This window comes from Somniosus microcephalus, unplaced genomic scaffold, assembly GCF_052327205.1.
Source record: "Somniosus microcephalus isolate GS21.2 unplaced genomic scaffold, FLI_Smic_1.0 unresolved_chr6, whole genome shotgun sequence".
Classification (NCBI taxonomy): Eukaryota; Metazoa; Chordata; class Chondrichthyes; order Squaliformes; family Somniosidae; genus Somniosus; species Somniosus microcephalus.
The window spans coordinates 28,018,752-28,039,395 of NW_028225184.1; the positions used below are offsets into that span (position 1 = coordinate 28,018,752).

At 43.9% G+C, this 20,644-nt stretch overlaps 1 protein-coding gene across 1 annotated transcript in view; it reads left to right on the forward strand.

The window, feature by feature from the left end:
• LOC147087146 (Fc receptor-like protein 5) overlaps nt 1-20,644 on the forward strand; it is a 40,057-nt gene that overhangs the window by 11,491 nt on the left and 7,922 nt on the right. The window contains exon 2 of the mRNA XM_085978205.1: nt 6,239-6,271. Coding sequence (XP_085834331.1) covers nt 6,239-6,271 — 33 coding nt within the window. The remainder of the gene's footprint in view (nt 1-6,238; nt 6,272-20,644) is intronic.

The following is a 20,644-nucleotide window of genomic DNA, read 5'->3' on the forward strand; positions in this document are numbered from 1 at the left end:
CATTTTCTTTCAGTGTTAGCTTTAGCCTGAAATATTTTCAAAAACTATTATTAACTGTATTTAAATCCACTTCTTAGTTCCTCGCAGACTGCACCAGAACAACTTCAGCTTCTCTCATCTCTCCTCATAACTGAAGTCCCTTTCCTCAGGAATCATACAACTAAATCTCCACCTAGCCTTCTCTGCTCTAAGGAGATCAACGTATATCTCAAGTCTCTCCTCATAACTGAAGTCCTTCATTCCCGGTACTTTTATGTTAAATTTCCACTTAACATTCACTGCTCTAATGACACAAATCCAAGTCATTCTGGTGAATTTCCGCTTAAACCTCTGTGCTCTAAGGAGAACAATCCCAGCTTCTCTAATCTCTCTACAAAGATGAAGTCTCTAAGATCAAGTCCATCAGTTCAGATACTACATCACACAGTTCCCCTGGTCACGACGTTCAAACACCTGAGGGTCCGCCCTCTCTGAGCTCTGATTCTGCATCTTTCCTTAATGTCTCTCCTATCCCCACACATGCACTTCTCCTGTTTAATGTGCCTGTGAAACCCACCACCTTGGCCTTGAACTTATGTTAGTGAACAGCTGACCATCTAACTTCCTTTCAGGCCTTAAACAAGCTGAAGTATCGAATTATCGCAAAACTGCATTGTGCCTGATAGTATCCTCCGATTTATCCCATTCTGTTTCTGTGATGTCCCTCAACACATCTGCTTTTATACAGGTTACAAGATGCTAGTGGAATATGAAACAGCTTTTTTATTTTATTAAATTGACTTGAATTGAATTGCATAAATAAATGACAGTATGGCGTTTCAGTCTGCTACTCCATCACACATGGTGGTGGTTATAGAGTCATAGAGTCATAGAGTTTTGCAGCACAGAAAGAGGCCCTTCGGCCCATCGTGTCTGCGCCGCCCATCCATCCCTGTCCAGTCTAATCCCATTTTCCAGCATTTGGTCCATAGCCTTGTATGCAATGGCATTTCAAGTGCTCATCCAAATGCTTCTTGAATGTTGTGAGGGTTCCTGCCTCTACCACCCTTTCAGGCATTGAGTTCCATATTCCAACCACCCTCTGGGTGAAAAAGTTCCTCCTCAAATCCCCTCTAAATCTCCTTCCCCTTACCCTGAATCTATGCCCCGTTGTTATTGACCCCCCCACTAAGGGGAAAAGTTCCTATTTATCTACCCTATCTATGCCCCTCATCATTTTGTACACCTCAATCAGGTCCCCCCTCAGCCTTCTCTGCTCCAAGGAAAACAACCCCAGCCTGTCCAGCCTCTCTTCACAGCTGAGGCGCTCCATCCCAGGTAACATCCTGGTGAATCTTCTCTGCACCCTCTCCAAAGCAATCACATCCATCCTATAGTGAGGCGACCAGAACTGCACACAGTACTCCAGCTGTGGCCTCACCAGCGTTTTGTACAGCTCCATCATAACCTCCCTGCTCTTATATTCTATGCCTGGGCTAATAAAGGCAAGTATCCCATATGCCTTTTTAACCACCTTATCTAACTGCTCCGCTGCCTTCAGGGATCTATGTACATGTACACCAAGGTCCCTCTGACCCTCTGTACTTCCTAGGGTCCTACCACTCATTGTGTATTCCCTTGCCTTATTTGTCCGTCCAAAATGCATCACCTCGCACTTTTCAGGGTTAAATTCCATTTGCCACTTTTCCGCCCATCTGACCAACCCGTTTATATCGTCCTGTAGCCGGAGGCTTTCCTCCTCGCAATTTACCACCCCACCAATTTTCGTGTCATCTGCGAACTTACTGATCATACCTTTTACATTCTCATCCAAATCATTTATGTAGATCGCGAACAACAAGGGACCCAGCACCGATCCCTGAGGTACCCCACTGGACACAGGCTTCCAGTCACAAAAGCAACCATCAACCATCACCCTCTGCCTCCTGCCACTCAGCCAGTTTAGGATCCAACGCGCCAAGGCACCCTGGATCCCATGGGCTCTTACCTTCTTAACCAGTCTCCTATGCGGGACTTTGTCAAAAGCTTTACTGAAGTCCATGTAAACCACATCCACAGCATTTCCCTCATCCACCCCACTAGTCACCCCCTCGAAAAATTCGATCAGATTTGTCAGACATGATTTACCCTTGACAAAGCCATGCTGACTATCCCCGATTAATCCTTGCCTCTCCAAGTGGAGATTAATTTTGTCCCTCAGAATATTTTACAATAATTTCCCCACCACAGATGTTAGACTCACTGGCCTGTAATTCCCTGGTTTATCCCTGCTACCCTTCTTGAATAATGGTACAACGTTAGCTGTTCTCCAGTCCTCTGGTACATCCCCTGTGGCCAGAGAGGTTCTGAAAATTAGTGTCAGAGCCCCTGCAATCTCCTCCCTTGCCTCCCACAGCAGCCTGGGATGCATCTCGTCCGGGCCTGGGGATTTATCCACGTTTTGGCCTGCTTAAACCGCTAGCCTCTGCTCCCTCTCGATGCTAATATGTTCAAATATGTCACAGTCCCCTTGCCCGATTTCTATGTCTGCATCGTCTTTCTCCATAGTGAACACAGATGCAAAAAATTCATTTAAAACCCCGCCTACATCCTCTGGCTCTACACACAGATTGCCACTTTGGTCCCTAATGGTCCCTACCCTTTCCCTGGTTATCCTCTTGCCCTTAATATACTTATAAAACATCTTAGGATGTTCCTTTATTTTGCTCGCCAGTGTTATTTCATGGCCCCTCCTCGCCCTCCTAATTTCTTTTATAAGTATGCCCCTGCACTTTTTATACTCCTCTAGGGCTTCCTCCGTCTTTAGTCTTTTGTAACTGCCAAAAGCCCCCCTTTTATTTCGAATGCATTTTTGTATATCCCTTGTCATCCAAGGTTCCCTTTGCTTGTTGGTCCCACCCTTGACCTTTACAGGAACATGTTGACGTTGTACTCTCTCAATTTCCCTTCTGAAAGTCTCCCATTGTTTTGATGTGGATTTTCCTATAAGTAGCTGCTCCCAGTCCACTTTGGCCAGATCCTGCCTTATCATATTAAAATCGGCCTTCCCCCAATTTAGAACCCTTATTTCCGGGCCGTCTTTGTCTTTTTCCATGACCACCTTAAATCTCACTGAATTATGGTCACTGTCGCCAAAATGCTCCCCTATTGACACTTCCACCACTTGCCCGGCTACATTCCCCAGAATTAGGTCCAGTACCGCCCCCTCTCTTGTAGGACTTTCTACATGTTGGCTCAAAAAGCTCTCCTGGTTGCACTTTAAGAATTCTGCACCCTCTAAGCCTTTCACACTCTGACTGTCCCAATTTATATTGGGGAAGTTGAAATCCCCCACTATTATTACCCTATTATTTTCGCACTTTTCTGAGATTTGCCTACATATCTATTCCTCTAACTCCCCCTGACTGTTTGGGGGCCTATAGTACACTCCCAGCAAAGTGCTTGCCCCCTTTTTGTTTTTAAGTTCCACCCATATGGCCTCATTGGAGGAACCCGCTAATATATCATCCCTCCTTACAGCAGTAATTGACTCCTTAATTATTATCCAATAATTAAGAACATAAGAACATAAGTACATAAGAAATAGGAGCAGGAGTAGGCCAATCGGCCCCTCCAGCCTGCTCCGCCATTCAATAAGATCATGGCTGATCTGATCCTAACCGCCAATCCACTATCACAGAACCATCTCCTGAATCTAACAAAATTTGACACACGAAATAGGAGCAGGATCAGGCTACATGGCCCCTGGGCCCGCTCCGCTACCCACAGGGCCATGACCGATCCGAACCTAGACTCATGTCCAAATTCCTGCCCGCTCCCCGTAACCCTTAATTCCCTTTACTTCTAGGAAACTGTCTATTTCTGTTTTAAATTTATGTAATGATGTAGCTTCAACAGCTTTTTGGGGCAGCATATTCCATGGACCTACCACCCTCTGAGTGAAGTAGTTCCTCCTCATCTCAGTTTTGAAAGAGCAGCCCCTTATTCTAAGACTATGCCCCCTAGTTCTAGTTTCACCCATCATCGGGAACATCTTCCCTGCATCCACCCGATCCAACCCCTTCACAATCTTATATGCTTCAATAAGATCGCCTCTCATTCTTCTGAACTCCAATGAGTAGAGTCCCAATCTACTGAACCTCTCCTCATATGTACATCCCCACATCCCCGGGATTAACCGAGTGAACCTTCTTTGTACTGACTCGAGAGCAAGTATGTCCTTTCACAATTATGGACACCAATTAATGAATTATACGGTTGAAAGTGTATAAGAACGATTGCCACAAAATACTTTTTCGAAGTGTATATATACATTCTTGATTCTGATGTATTGTACTTACTGTCAGGGGTTAACATACTACCTGCCAATGGAGAAATGCTTCAGAGCAGAAACCACAGGCTTCCGTTTACAGCATTTGCTGTCATTGTTAATTTCAGCCTGAACTTAAATAGATTTACATGGAAATAAAAGCACAGAGACAAGGCCATTCGGCCCCAACAGGTCTACACAACACCAGCCACCTCGCAATCGAATTCAGATGACACTATCAACATATCCTCCTATTCCTTTTTCCCTCATTTTAGCAACTAGTTTCATCTTAAATGCATCTATGCTATTCACCGGAACTACACCATGTGGTCCCATTTTCCACATTGTGTCCACTCTCTGGGTGTTGATGGGTCTCCTAATCTCCTTTTTGGAAAAGTTGAAGTAAATGATCATCTCTCGGTTTTATACGGCACTTTTTAATTTGTTACTGGAATGGATTTGGAGAATTGTGTATATTGTCAGGAGAATAGTGGAGCATATTGGTCTCCTGATAGCTCAGTAAGTGCCTGCAGTGCAGAGCTAAGAAATAAATCATAGTAAGACCGAATGATTAACATCCGCTCCTTGCTGTGTTCCCTGATCTCCAACAAGCGGAGGTACTGGCGCCACCATTCAGCTTAATGCTCCGAGGCCACTGAAGGAAGCCTCGGCCAAATGTCGTGATGTAGCTCTTTGATATCTGTTGCCTGCTGCAGAGCGAGCATGTGCGGTAGGAGGTTAAAGTTCTGCCGGGCTCACCACTGCTGAACTCGCGTCAAGCAACCCACTCAGTGTCTGCACTCAAACATGAACAGATAATGCCGGGGGCATTAAAGATTTCGAGAGAGAAACTGGATGAGAATGATTTTAACACAGTCACTGTATATTGTAGTAAATATATTTTAGTATTTTCTTTGGTTCTGAGACTTTGTTCTTTCTGTGAGCAGCTAAGTGCCGCTTTTTATGAATTAAAGCTCCTTCGGCTTGAAACCGCAGGCTTCCGTTTTCACACCTAACTGCTGCTACTGTTGTCTGCAGTACTGACCATTTTCCTTTATTTGATTATACTTCTTTCTCTTTTCCGTCTTGCATCACAATTTTAGGTGCTCTTTGATATAGTTGAGCGTCTGTGTACTGTCTGTACAACTAATGCTTTCTGGTGAATAATTCAGGCAGCTTTCAGATCCAGGAATGTATTTTAATTCCATTTCCTCATTCAGTCTGCTGGAGCTGAGCATATCACTGAGACAGAGATCTGCACAGTGCGCGGAGACTAATACACTACTAAGACACAGAGCTGCATTAACCTCTTAATCAACAACGTCTCCAAACAAAATTGCCCCTGGTAATGCCTGAATCCATTCAATAATGGAGCTCCGGCTCTGCCATTGCCATTCTGTATCGTGGTGTAGCCGCATGTGGAGATCTGTAAAGATGCTCAGTGTTTGCACCCACATTCCATGCAGTTGCATTCATTTGTCTTTCAGTGCCGTTGTCACAAAGCCACAAAATGGATCTGTTATCATTTCACGTGTTTTGTGTCATTAGGCCCAAGGGCACATTTTGTTAATTGCCGTGCATTATTGGAATTAGATGCAAATGAACATCTCGGTAGAATTTCTTCAGTCACGGTGGGTGAATCTAAAACAAGGAGCAGGATATCTAAACTGATGCCAAATAATTTGGAGTGAAAACTGGAAATACTTTCTCACACAAAGTGTAGTGTAAATCTGGAACTCTCTGTAATTAGTGTCTGCCTACATTATGTGTTCATGTACTGGAGCGGGAGTTGAAGTAAAAGGAGCCAGAATGTCACCAACTCAGTCACACTGTGAAATGTCCATAAAACAATACACGGCAGTCAGTCAGTATATTCAGCCGCTAAAGGTTTTGGTGTTTGAGTAACTGATTCATGTTCTCTCTTTTTAGTGGTTTTTGGGGCTCGGAGAATCGTTTCTCAAGGTTAGTGTCGACGCTTTTCTCTAATATAATGAAATTGAGCAATTAAATTTCAAACTGCTCAATAAATGAATTTGTTATTATGTAATTGAAATTCATTGCTGTAATGCATCATGTTGTGAAGTTTGTAGCAGTAATGCATGTCTGCATCTCAGTAGCTTTCATTGCCCAGGTACTATGAGAGATGTCTTTGTTTTCTAACATTTTGGTCAGCGATTCAAGGAAAAGTACAATAAATATAGGAAGACATATCTAGGTTCAATATACGTAAAAAAATGGTGATGGAGAAGATAATGACATCAAAGATAGAAAAAAATTCCAGGACCCGAGTGTTTCTACCCGATGGGCGTGTGGCGGGAGGGGTGGGGGCGGTTAATATAACTAGGTGAGGAAATTGCTGATGCGTTAGTCATGAACTTCCAAAAGTCTCTCGATTGATGAATTGGCCAATTCGATTGGAAACTAACAGGCACTGTTTATTTACGACGGGAGGAGAGATCAACTTGAAAATTTTTGGCCCATCAGTCAACATCAGTTTTGGGAAAGCACTACAATCTATTATTAGGAACAGCGTGACTGAGCATTTGGAGAGATATGAACTGACCAGAGAGATCCAGCATGGATTTGTAAAGTGCAAATCACGTCTATCGAAACAATTGTTATTTTGAGAAGGTACCTAATTGGAGTTAAACAACTGTCTATGAATGCTATTTATAGGGACATCCAGAAGGCATTCGAGTAGCCATGCGTGCAATTGAAGGCAACGTATTGAATAGGAAATGAAATGGTTATTTTGTTGGAGAGAGTTAGTAGGGATAATGGCTCTAAACTCACATTGGCAGGATGTGAATAATGGTGTCCCCGGGGATCTGTACTGGGAACTCAGCTTTTCACCATATTTATAACTGACTTGGATGAAGGAATAGAGAGCCATATATCAAATTTCGCTGGCGAAAATAGTTAGGTTGCACAGTACATAATGCACACGTGAGTAAAAAGTTGTAAAGGGACATTGTTTGATTGGGTGAGCGGGAAGACAGTAGCAGATGGAATTTAAAGAGAGAAAGTGTGAGTTCTTTCCCTTTGGACGTACAAACAAGATTTTTCGATTTTCTAATTGCTATAAAGCTCGGGAAATTGGAAACATGGAGTGAATTAAAGGTCGAAGTACAGGGATAGCTAAAATTTAGTGGACAGGTACAGATAATTACAAAGTTTAATGGAATAATGTGCTTCACCTCAAGAGAGCTGGAATACGTGGCGGTGGAAGTTAAGTTGGAGCTGTACAGAGTCTGGCTAGACCCCATCTGGAGTAACTGGAGCTGTACAGAGCTATGGCTAGACCCCGTCTGGAGTAACTGCATTATGATCAATGAAGCGGGCCTCAGGAAGGATATAATGGCCCAACAATTGCATCGGGCGCATAGATACAGAGTATAGAGATGCAGAGAATGGATAGTTGCTCCTCGGCGATGCAGAGTTGTGTGCCACGTATGAGATCACTAAGGCCAGGAGTGCAGCGTACATCCTCTGCGTAAGGGAAGAAACACCCATAAATTCTGTTAAAAATAAACCACGCCCAGAAAAGGCTCTTTCAGTCTCTTCCATTGATATAATTTTTTCAAAACTTATCAAAACTTCTAAAAAAAGATAGTTTATCTGGTCTTATTTCATATATCAATCCTTTGTTTTATGCTTTCATACAGACCCACAATCTATTAGTCCCTTTGGATACAACTTCCTTTTTTGATCCTCAGTAAAGGGCTAAAATTGTCCTTTATCTCTTACAGGTAATGTTGTTGAACTTCAGAAAGAGATTCCCAACCATATATTCAAAGTTAATTTTCAGTATTAAATATATTATTCAGACCTCATTTAGGCTGGTAATCAACAAATCTATTCTCCATGATAAAGAGAGATTATTATATAAGTTATCTTGTTCATTTATTATTTGGAATAATTTTTTCACTGAAATTTGTTAGAATTTCATTTTATTTTACTTTCTTTTTCAACTTCCCAAATAAGTAAAATTAAACTCAAACAACAAAAAAGTCTCCTCCACCAAAACGTCCACAATTTACAGTCACAGATCTTTTAAAATGTGACACAGCCTCTTGTGCCCATTTTCAGTAACCATAAGATATGCGGATGTAATTGCTAGGCAGTTTGTAATTCGGCCAAATCTGCAACTTTCATTAGTTCTTCCCCATCGGTGTGGATCATGTGTTAAGGCGAACCTGGAACAATCACAATTTCGATAGTTTGTGCCTGTGCAAGCACTTGTGGAAATCCCGAACTTGCAGTAAATGTGACGGAGCACTCTCAGAGTACGCCGCCATACACACCGCAAAATCTGCCCCATTGGCTTTGGAGGGGGTGCAGCGGAGATTGACCAGAATGATAACAGGTCAATAAGGGTTAATTATGGGGAGAGGTTCCATAGTCTAGGCTTGCATTCGCTCGAGTACAGAAGCTTAACGGGTGATCTAATTCAGCTGTTTAAGTTCATTAACGGATTTGATCTGTTAGAAAGAGAGAAACGATTTCAGCTGGTGGGAGAGTACAGAACAAGCGTGCATAACCTTACAGTTATAGCTAGGTCCTTCAGGGGTGATGTGATGAAGCACTTCTATACACAAAGTAAGCTGAAAACATTGAACTCTCACTCAAAATTACGGTTGTGACTAGATCAATAGGAAATGTCAAAACTGAGATTAGTAGATTTGTATTAAGAAAGGGTAATACGTTTTATAAAACCAAGCCAGGTAGATGGAGTTAGGATACAGATCAGCAATGATAGTATTGATTTGTGAAACAGGCTAGAGGGGCTCATGACCTAGTTCTGTTCATATGTTCTTACATCCTTAATCTGGTGTTGGTTTATAAAGTGCACTCAGCATTCCAAGTGGAATGTATATCTTGCTTCGGTCTAAAGTGGGTGAGCTCACACTCCAACCACACTGAAGTGAATCAACTTGAGTTTTGCACACTCACTTAATCTAGCAAAGTCCCCTTGCAACATTCTGCTGCCAGCTCCTGAATTTGCAATGCCACCTAACGTAGTTTCGACATTAATTTGGATGTAATGAACTATATTCATTCCTGTAACTCATAGAGCAATGCAGTGAAAACATGAGGCCACATTACAGAATCCTGGGGACACCACTTATCACATCCTGCCAATGAGATTACATACCCGTCATCCCTGCTCTCTGTCTCCTAACTCCTTATCAATTCGCTACCAACGTCAATAGGTTGAATTCAGTTCCACGTGATTTACCGGACAAATGCTCTACTTAATGTCACGATTACTGATTTTGATCACACAAGTGGATCATTTTGTTAGCACCCCATATACTGACATTTGGCTTGAGCCAGAGATGAGCTGCAGGAGTTCAAGTGTCAATCTGCCATGAGTCCCATATCCCTTTTATTAATTCGCTCTTTTCTGTAATTCTCTATTCTGCCCTTAATTCATGGCCAATATCCCAACACTTCACTACTCCACTAGGTTTCCAATCCCCTGCATTTCTAGAATTGAATTATTCGTGAACAGGTCCACAGTGACCCTCTGTGCCTCTCCTGGCATTCTTTGAAAGGCCCATCGAGAGTTTTATCAATCGTTTCATGCGAGCAGCAAAACCAGTTCCCGCTCCTTCACTGTTGCTGCTCCTCACACACATCACCTTTACTGAGGCCAAATCTCACCAACTACTAATCCATCCCAGTCAATGAATCCTCCACTGATCCTTACACACATCGCCTTTACTGAGGCATAATCTCAACAACTACTGATCCGTCCCAGTCAATGAATCCTCCACTATCCCCTTAGACTCTTCAATGGATCAACGAACGCCCCTGCCAATTTCCATCCAGAATGATGGTTTACTATTATATATGTATTTATATAAAAAGTCTGAAGTGGAAGGGTATACGTGGAATAACCAATATACTTGTGGATGGCAATTACTCCTTGGAAAAAAAGTATCTAAATGGTGTAGAGGAGAAGAGGAAACTGGGGGTACAGGCACACAAATCACTTATAGTTGAGGCGCAGGTCAATAAGGCCATAACTAAGGTGGGTTTGCTTGCGTTGTTTTCTATGGAACAGAGAAGTCTGAGGAGAGACTTGAATAAGATGTTTAAAATGATGAGGGGCCTAGATTGAGTGGACAGGAAGCACCTGCATCGCCTCGCATAGAGGACAATAAAGAGGAGGCATAGATTTAAAGTAAATTGTAAAAGGATTAGAATGGAGTTGAGGAGAGCTTTTTTACACCCAGAGGGTAGTGGGGTTCTGGAACTCACTGGCTGAAAGGGTGGTAGAGGGAGAATCCCTCATCACATTTAAAACGTGCTTGGATATGCATTTAAGTTCCATAACCTACAAGGCTATGGACCAAGAGCTGGGAAATGGGATAAGGCTGGATGGCACTTTATCGGTAGACTCAGACACGATGGCTCGAATGGCCTCATTTTGTGCCAGAAATTTCGGTGATGCTATGATTCTAGGAAAGCAAAGAATACCCTGGCATTCATTTCAAGAGGCCGAGAATTGGAAAGCAGGGAAGATAAAATAGAGAGCTTCATTAAAAGACATGAAGGTGGATAGGAAAAGACAAAAATTTAAGGAACGAATGCATGAATTTCAACAGTTATACATTACATTCTGGCGCAAAAACAGAAAAGGAAAAGCAGCCAAAACATGGCTAACAAGATATATTACGGATAATATAAGATCCAAGGAGGAGTCACAAAAATTTGCCAGTAAAAGTAGCAAGCCAGAGGATTGGGAGCAGCTGAGAGTTCAGCAAAAAATGACCAAGAGATTGATTAAGAGGGAAAAATACAGTATAAGAGTAAACTTGCAAGAACCATAAAAGCGTATTGTAAAAGCATCTACAAGTATATAAAAAGAAAACGATTAATGAAAACAAATGTATGTCCCTTACAGTCAGAAGCGGGAGAATTTATAATGGGGAACAAGGAAATGGCATGGCAATTAAACAAATCCTTTGGTTCTGTCTTCACAGAAGAGGACAGCAATAACTTCCCGAAAATTCAAGGGACCCAAGGATCTAGTGAGAAGGAGGAATTAAAGTAAATTAGTATTATTAAAAAAATAGTGGTGGAGAATTTAATGGGACTGAAAGTTAAGTGAGGTTTAAACAGATGCTGCGAGTTGGGAATTGGCTCTTACTTTGCACCAAGGAAAGTGTCCGAGAGTGGGAGCAGTCAAACAACAACCTGCGAAAGCGAAAAAGCAACGTGACAGTCAGGGAAGGAGCTGATTGTTAATAGGACCTGGTGACTATTTCTACAGTCCAGTCGTTAAAGTAAAAGTAAAGTCTCTAGTTCAGAGTAAGTAATGTTTAAAGGGAAGTAAGGTCCCTAGTGTATTTAATATTCTTTAATTTAAAGGAAGAAAAGGGAGTATATTAAGGGGAGGACATGGCATGGCAGCTCGGCAATGTGGAGTGCTCCTCCTGTGCTATATGGGAAGTCAGGGACATTTTCGGTGTGCAGTGCGAACACATGTGCAGGAAGTGTCTATTACTACAGCTACTCGAATTCCACACATCGGAGCTGGAGCTGCGGCTGGAGTCACTGTGGAGCATCTGTGAAGCTGAGATCTTCGTGCATAGCACGTTTAACGAGGTCGTCACACCGCAGTTAAACAGTGCACAGGGAAACAGGAAATGGGTTACCGCCAGACAGAGTAAAAGAGCTAGGATGGTAGTGCAGAAGTCCCCTGGGTCCATCTCCCTCTCCAACAGATTTTCAGTTTAGGATACTGATCGGGGAGATGGTTTCTCAGGGGAATGCAGCAAGATCCAAGTCCGTAGCACTACGAGTTGCACAGCTGCACAGGAGGGGAGGAAAAAGAGTGAGAGAGCAATAGTGATAGGGGATTCTATCGTAAGGGGAACAGATAGACGTTTCTGTGGCCGCAGACGTGACTCCAGGTTGCTATGTTGGCTCACTGGCGCTAGGATCAAGGATGTCACTGAAAGGCTGCAGGGCATTCTGAAGGGGGAGAGCGAACATTCAGAGGTCGTGGTTCAAATTGGTACCAACGACATGGGTAGAAAGAGGGATGAGGTCCTGCAACAACAATGTAGTGAGCTAGGTAGCAGATTAAAAAGCAGGACCTCAAATGTTGTAATCTCTGTATAACTCCCGGTGCCGCATGCTAGTGAATATACAAATAGCACGATAGAGCAGATTAATGCGTGGTTGAAGAGTTGGTGCAGGAGGGAGGACTTCAGTTTCCTGGATCACTAGTTCTGCTCCTGGGGAAGATGGGGCCTGTACGAATCAGACGAGTTGCACCTGAACCGGAACGGGACCAAAATATTTGTGGTGAAGTTTGCTAGTACTGTTGGGGGGCGGGGGTTCAAACTAACTTGGCAGGGGGATGGGATAAGGAGTGGAGCTATAGTAGCGGGTGATGCACACCTACATATATCAGAAAAAACAAGTCAGCCTGGAAGACAGAGCAAATATGTAACAGCACATGGGAGTATGGCAACGCTGGATGGCATTTTTTTAATGCAAGAGGTCTTGCGAGTAAGGCAGATGAATTGATGTTGGTGATAAAAACATGGGAGTCAGATATTGTTGCAATAACAGAGATATGTTTGCGGACTGGCAGCTCAATATTCCGAGGTATAGAATTTTTAGGCGAGAAGGGGGAAGTGTAAAAGAGGAGGGGTTGTCGCATTATTAATCAAGGAGTCAATTACTGCTGTAAGGAGGGAGGTTATCTTAGCAGGTTCCTCTAACGAGGTCATATGGGTAGAACTTAAAAACAAAAAGGGGCCAAGCACTTTGCTGGGAGTGTACAACAGGCCGCCAAACAGTCAGGGGGAGATAGAGGAACTGATATGTTGGCAAATCTCAGAGAAGTGTAGAAACAATAGCGTAATAATAGTAGAGGATTTCAACTTCACCAATGTCACCTGAGATAGTCAGAGTGTGAAAGGCATAGAGGGGGCAGAATACTTACAGTGCATCCAGGATAACTTTTTGAGCCATCATGTAGAAAGTTCTGAAAGAGAGGGGGCGGTACTTGAGCTAATTCTAGGGAATGTATCCGGGCAAGTGTTAGTAGTGTCAGTAGGAGAGCATTCATTGCGGTGACAGCGACCATAATTCGGTGATATTTAAGGAAGACATGGAAAATGACAAAGATGGACTGGAAATAAAGTGTCCAATTTGGGGGAAGGCCAATTATAATATGATAAGACAGGATCTGACCAAAGTGGACTGGGACCAGCTAATTGTAGGGAAATGCACATCAGAGTAGTGTGAGTCTTTCAGAAAGGAAATAGAGAAAGTACAACGGCATCATGTTCTCGTACAGGTCAACGGTGGGACCAACAAACCCATCGCACACTGGATGTCAAGGGACATACAAGAATGGATTAGGAAAAAAAGGCAGGCTTCTGGCAGATACATAGGAATGAAAACATTGGGAGTCCAAGATGAATAGAGAAAGTGCAGGTGGGCACTTATATATGCGATTAGGAGAGCGATGAGGGGCATGAAAAAACACTGGCGGGCAAAATAAAGCAAAATCTCAAGTTGTATAATAGAAAAATAGAAACATAGAAGATAGGAGCAGGAGTAGGCAATTCGGCCTCTCGAGCCTGCTCCGCCATTTAATGAGATCATGGCTGATCATCCAAATTCAGTATCCTGTCACTGCTTTCTCCCCATATCCCTTGATCCCTTTAGCCTTAAGAAATATATCTAACTCCTTCTTGAATATATTTAATGAATTGGCCTCAACAGCCTTCTATGGTAGAGAACTCCAGAGGTTCACCACTCTCTGGGTGAAGAAAATCCTCCTCATCTCTGTCCTAAATGGCTTACCCCTTATCTTTAGACTGTGGCCCCTGGTTCTGGACTCCCCCGCCATCGGGAACATCCATCCTGCATCTAGTCTATCCAGTCCTGTTAGAATGTTATAAGTTTCAATGAGATCCCCTTTCATTCTTCTAAACTCCAGCGAGTATAAGCCCAATCGACCCAATCTCTCCTCATACGTCATTCCTGCCATCCCAGGTATCAGTCTGGTGAGGCTTCGCTGCACGCCCTCCATGGCAAGAACCTCCTTCCTCAGATAAGGCGACCAAAACTGCACACAATACTCAAGGTGTGGTCTCACCAAGGCCCTGTACAACTGTGGAAAGACATCCTTGTTCCTATACTCGAATCCTCTCGCTATGAAGGCCAAAATACCATTTGCCTTCTTATCCACCTGTTGCACCTGCATGCTTATCTTCAGCGACTGGTGAACAAGGACACCCATGTCGCGTTGCACTTCCCTTGCTCCCAATCTATTGCCGTTCAGATAATAATCTGCCTTCCTTCCTGTTTTTGCCACGATAGTGAATAATCTCGCATTTATCCACATTATACTGCATCTGCCATGCATCTTCCGAATAATCCGACCTCTCCAAATCATACTGGACTGTCTCTGCATCCTCTTCACAGCACACACGCCCAACCAGCTTTATGACGTCTGCAAACTTGGAGATATTGGCCCAGTAGTTCCGTTCCAAACGCGTGCCTACGGTCGGGGTACTCACGCGTCTGGCCGGCGGAAATGCCGGTTTTCAGCATGCACAGCGCATGCGGAGAAAACTGGCATTTCCTGTCCTCTGAACGAAGGGGTTCAGAGGCACAGCGCATGCAACTGCACAGGCAGCGCGTGCGCAGTGAACTTCATCGATTTCATTCATGGATTCAGTGAGGTTCAGTCCTTAAACTTACACATGAAAAAAGCATGTGTAAAGTTGCTCCAGAGGCTCCAGAGGAAGATATATTTTATCGTGGAGCTTCTGAAAGGCAATATTTTTGTTTGGGAAAGGGAGGAAAGTTATTTTAAGAAATTATGAGATAAGTTTTAATGTTTAATTCCTTTTTTTAATCGGGTTTTCAGTACTGTAGGTAGAAGGAGCAATTGTGGCTGTGTGAATTGAATTTGCTGTGTTTATTAAATGTGAAAATGACTGTTCTACAATGAGTAATGTAACATTTCCAACATTTTTAAGAAAGAAACGGTTCATCAGTAATATATTCTTTTAAGTAATTATGTATGTATGTCCGTATATTCCTTTACGTATATGTATATATTCCTTTACTAATGTGTATGAAGGTATGTATTTAATTATGATATTCCAATAAGTTACTTTCTCTGAAAGTCATAATTAAAAACATACATTCATACACAAGTAAAGGAATATATACATACATATACACAAAGGAATATATACAGACATACATACATAATTACTTAAAAGAATATATTACTGATGAAAAGTTTCTTTCTTAAAAATGTTGGCGTCATTTTCACATTTAATAAACACAGCAAATTCAATTCACACAGCCACAATTGCTCCTTCTACCTAAAGTACTGTAAACCCGTTTAAAAATAAAAATAAAATTAAAACTTAGCTCAGCATTTCTTAAAATAACTTTCCTCCCTTTCCCAAACAAAAATATTGCCTTTCAGAAGCTCCACGATAAAATATATCTTCCTCCGCAGCCTCTGGAGCAACAGTACTCATGCTTTTTTCATGTGTAAGTTGTAAGGACTTAACCTCAATGAAAGCATGAATGAAACCGGCGAATTTTACTGCGCACGCGCTGCCTGTGCAGTTGCATGCGTTCTGCCTCTGAACCCCTTCTTTCAGAGGACAGGAAATGCCGGTTTTCCCCGCATGCACTGTGCATGCTGAAAACCGGCATTTCCTCCTGCCAGATGCGTGAGCACCCAGATCGTACTCATGCATTTGGAACGGAATTACTGGGCCAACATTTTACAAGTCAATAAAATGAAAAAGTTAACAATTGCACGATTTGCCCCCTCGCATCTGCGACTGTGGGTCCAAGGAGGTGCATTGCGCAAGAGGTTATCGTCGTACATATCCTCACACTGTTCCCTTTCGTGATCTGTATGAAGTGGTGGAAGAATTTCTGGCCATGTTAACACTCTTTCCGTGACCATAACCATCTTCATACCAGCCATTAGGGTGTTTAGTCCTATGGCGTTAGGGTTTTACGGGCTCCCACAACCCATCTGAGGGGGGGGGCACCCACACCCGCGGACGCAAGTATCCCACTGGATGTCCACCCAGAATTTATAGTTGGAGCTCCGACTCCACTTGCCGGGACTGTCTGGAGCGGGGCTCGCAACCCTATTCCTTCTGGCCCAGAAGCGGGGATGCTTACCGCTACGCAAAAGGCCCACTCCGTGCAAAAGGTGACACCCATACGTTTCCTGCGCCTTATCCCTCCCCGTGACTGGAGCCCTATGCTGCCACTTGAAAGACCAAGCTATCATCTGTACTTTTTGCGGCGCCTTGGACTTCTCATTACCAATGATGAGCAGGCGCTGCACCTCCACCGCGTTGAGGAGATTGCTGAGGTCATCATCAGTTCAATTGTGAGTTATTTTAATGCCGTGAATTGTGCTCATTCCAGCCATTTCACGTTGCTAATCGGAGTGGGCCTTTGGCATAGTGGTAGCATCCCCGCCGCTGGGCCACACGGCGTAGGGTTTCTAACCCCGCTCCAGACAATCCCGGCAAGTGGAGTCGGAGCTCCGGCACTAAATTCTGGGTAGACATCAATTGGGATATTTGCGTCCGTAGGTGTGGGTGGCCCCCCCTTCATATAGGTTGTGGGAGCCCGTAAAACCCTCCCGCCATAGGTCTAACCACCCTAATGGCTGGTACAAACATGGTTACGATCACAGAAGGAGCGTTAATCACGGCCAGAAATCCTTCCACCACTTCATACATTTCCCCAAAAGGGAACACTGTGAAGACACGTACGACGACGACGTTGCTAATTAAATAAATGGAATGAAAAAATGCTTTCAGGGCTTTTAAAAGGCTTTAATTCTGTTTAAAACTACTTCAGATTCTTCAAAAAAAGTAAACGTTTATAAAAGTTATCAAAAGCTTCTTAAAAATACCAAAAACCTATTTAAAATGCTGCTCTACATGTAAAAATGCTTTGCAGCTTGTGAGAAACATTGGGGGCGTGTCCTTTTAAAATGAGACCTCAAGGGGCGTGTCTCACTCGCACTGCGTGCTCCAGGCTTCGCGCTGGCTGCACTCCTGGGCGGCGTGACGTCAGACGCTGCCCGGGAGTCAACATTTTAAAACAGGAATTCAAGGCGTCGCTGATGCTCAACGGCCAGCGCGTCGGTTAAGTGTAGATCGGGGGCATGCACGCGCGGCAAGCCCCCGACCCGAATTTCTGCCCCATTACAACTAGTTCCATCGTCTAGATCATTCATATATATTGTGATTAGCTGGGGTCCTAGCACCGATCCCCACTAGTCACTGCCTACCACTCGGAAAAATAACTGTTTATTCCAACTCTTTGCATCCTATCTGCCAACCAGTTCTCTATCCAATTCAGTAACTTGCCCCCAATCCCATGTTCTTTAAAGTTACACGCTAAACTCTTGTGCGGGATCTTATCGAAAGCCTTCTGAAAGTCCAAATACACCACATGCACTCGTTCTCCCTTATCTATTCTACCAGTTAAATCCTCAAAAATTCCAGTAGTTTAGTCAATCATGATTTAACTTTTGCAAATCCATGCTGACTTTGTCCGATCCTGTCACTATTTTCCAAGTGCTATATATAAGTATATTAAATGCAAGAGGATAACCAGGGAAAGAGTAGGGCCCATTAGGGACCACAGTGGCAATTTGTGTGTAGAGCCAGAAGATGTAGGTGAGGTTTAAAATGAATATTTTGCGTCTGTGTTTACTATGGAGAAGGACAATGTAGACATAGACATCAGGCAGGGGAATTGTGATATAAATGAGCAAAATAATCAGAGATTCATACAGTTATACAGCACAGAAGGAGGCCCATCGACCCATCGTGTCCACGCCGGCCATCAAGCCCTATCTGTTCTAATCCCACTTCCCAGCACTTGATCCGTAGCCTTGTATGCTATGGCGTTTCAAGTGCTCATCTAAATGCTTCTTGAATGTTGTGAGGGTTCCTGCCTCTTCCACACTTTCAGGCGTGAGGTCCAGATTCCAACCACCCTCTGGGTAAAAAAGTTTTTCCTCAAATCCCCTCTAAACCTCCAGCCTCTTACCTTGAAACTATCACCCTGGATATTGACCCCTCTACTAAGGGGAAAAGTTCCTTTCTATCTACCATATCTGTGCCCCATATAATTTTGTACACCTTAATCAGGTCCCCACTCAGTCTTCTCTGCTATAAAGAAAACAACCCTAGCCTGTCCAGTTTCTCTTCATAGCTGAAACGCTCCAGCCCAGGTAACATCCTGGTGAATCTCCTCTGCGCCCTCTCCAATGCAATCAAATCCTTCCTATAGTGTGGCTTAACTAGCGTTTTGTACAGCTCCATCATAACCTCCCTGCTTTTATATTCTATGCCTCGGCGAAGGAAGGCAAGTGTCCCATATGCGTTTGAACCACGTTATCTACCTGCCCTGCTGCCTTCAGGGATCTATGTACATGCACACCAAGGTCCTTCTGATCTTCTGTCCTCCCTACGATCCTGCCATTCATTGTTTATTCCCTTGCCTTGTTAGTCCTCACAAAATGCATCACCTCAGAATTATCAGGGTTAAATTCAATTTTCCACTGTTCTGCATATCAAATCAACCCGTCTATATCGTTCAGTAGCATGAGGCTTCCCTCTTGCTGTCTTCCACTCCACTAATTTCTGTGTCATCTGCAAACTTCCTGATCATACCTCCTACATCCATATCTAAATTATTGATATTGTGGAGATGCCAGTGTTGGACTTGTGTGGACAAATGTGAGAAATCAGAAAACATCATGTTATAGTCCAACAGCTTTATTTGAAATCATAAGCTTTCGGAGCGCTTCTCCTTCATCGGGTGAAGTGGAGAGATGCATACAAGCACAGAATATAGAGTCAGAGTGCACTGCCAGATGGTTACAGGTAAACCTTCTAACTGCCCTTTATCACACCTCGGCAGAGAGATAATCACAGCAATCGAAGGTGTGAATGGTGTCCAAACAGATCAGTCAGGAAAACATTACATCAAAGAACAAAGAGGTGGTGTCATAAGGGGTCAAATGCTGCAGATGCTGGGGTCTGTATGAAAAACAAAAAACAAGCAAAAAACAATTTTTTGCTGGAAATCACAGCAGGCCCGGCCGCACATGTGTAGAGCCTTGTCGTGTGTCTTGAAGGCCGCTTTGGAGAATGCTTACCCGAAGTTCGGAGCTGAGTGTTCCCTGACTGGGAGGGAACACTCCTGCCTGGCGATTGTTGTGCGGTATCCGCTCATCCGTTGTCGCAGTTTCTGCATGGCCTCGCTGATGTACCATGATCTGGGGCATCCTTTCCTGAAACGGACAATCTCATGATGCTCCACTTCTCCAGCTTCCACCCTAACCACGTTAGAGATGCCATCCCCTATAGACAAGCCTTGTGAATACAGAGGATCTGCTCAGAGGAGGAGGAACGCGATGGACACCTACAGACGCTGAAAGACGCCCTCGTAAGAACGGGATATGACGCTCGACTCTTCGATCGACAGTTCCGACGGGCCACAGCAGAAATCGCATAGACCTCCTCAGAATACAAACACGGGACACAACGAACAGAGTACCCTTCGTCGTCCAGTACTTCCCCAGAGCAGAGAAACTATGCCATGTTCTTCGCAGCCTTCAACATGTCATCGATGACGATGAACACCTCACTAAGGGCACCCCCACGCCTCCAGTACTCACCTTGAAACAGCCGCCTAACCTCAAACAGACCATCGTTCACAGCAAATTACCCAGCTTACAGGAGAACAGCGACCACGACATCACACAACCCTGCCACGGCAAACTCTGCAAGACATGCCAGATCATCAACACAGCTACCATCATCACTCATGAGGACACCACCCACCAGGTACATGGTACTTGCTCATGTGACTCGGCCAAAGTTGTCTACCTCATACGTTGCAGGAAAGGATTCCCCGGAGCATGGTATATCAGCGAGAACATGCAGGCACTGCGACAACGGATGAACGGACACCGCACAACAATCGCCAGGAGTGTTCCCTCCCAGTCGGGGAATACATCAGCAGTCAAGGACATTCAGCCTCTGATTTTCGGGTAAGCATTCTCCAAGGCGGCCTTCGAGACACACGACAACGCAAAATCGTCGAAAGAAACTGATAGCCAAGTTCCGCACTCATTAGGATGGCCTCAACCGGGATCTTGGGTTCATGTCACGCTACATCTAACCCCACCTGGCGTATAGACATCCAGACTCGAGTAGTCGTTGGCTTGTTCTCTCTACACAGCTGCGGCCAGACCTGCTGTGATTTCAGGCAAAAAAT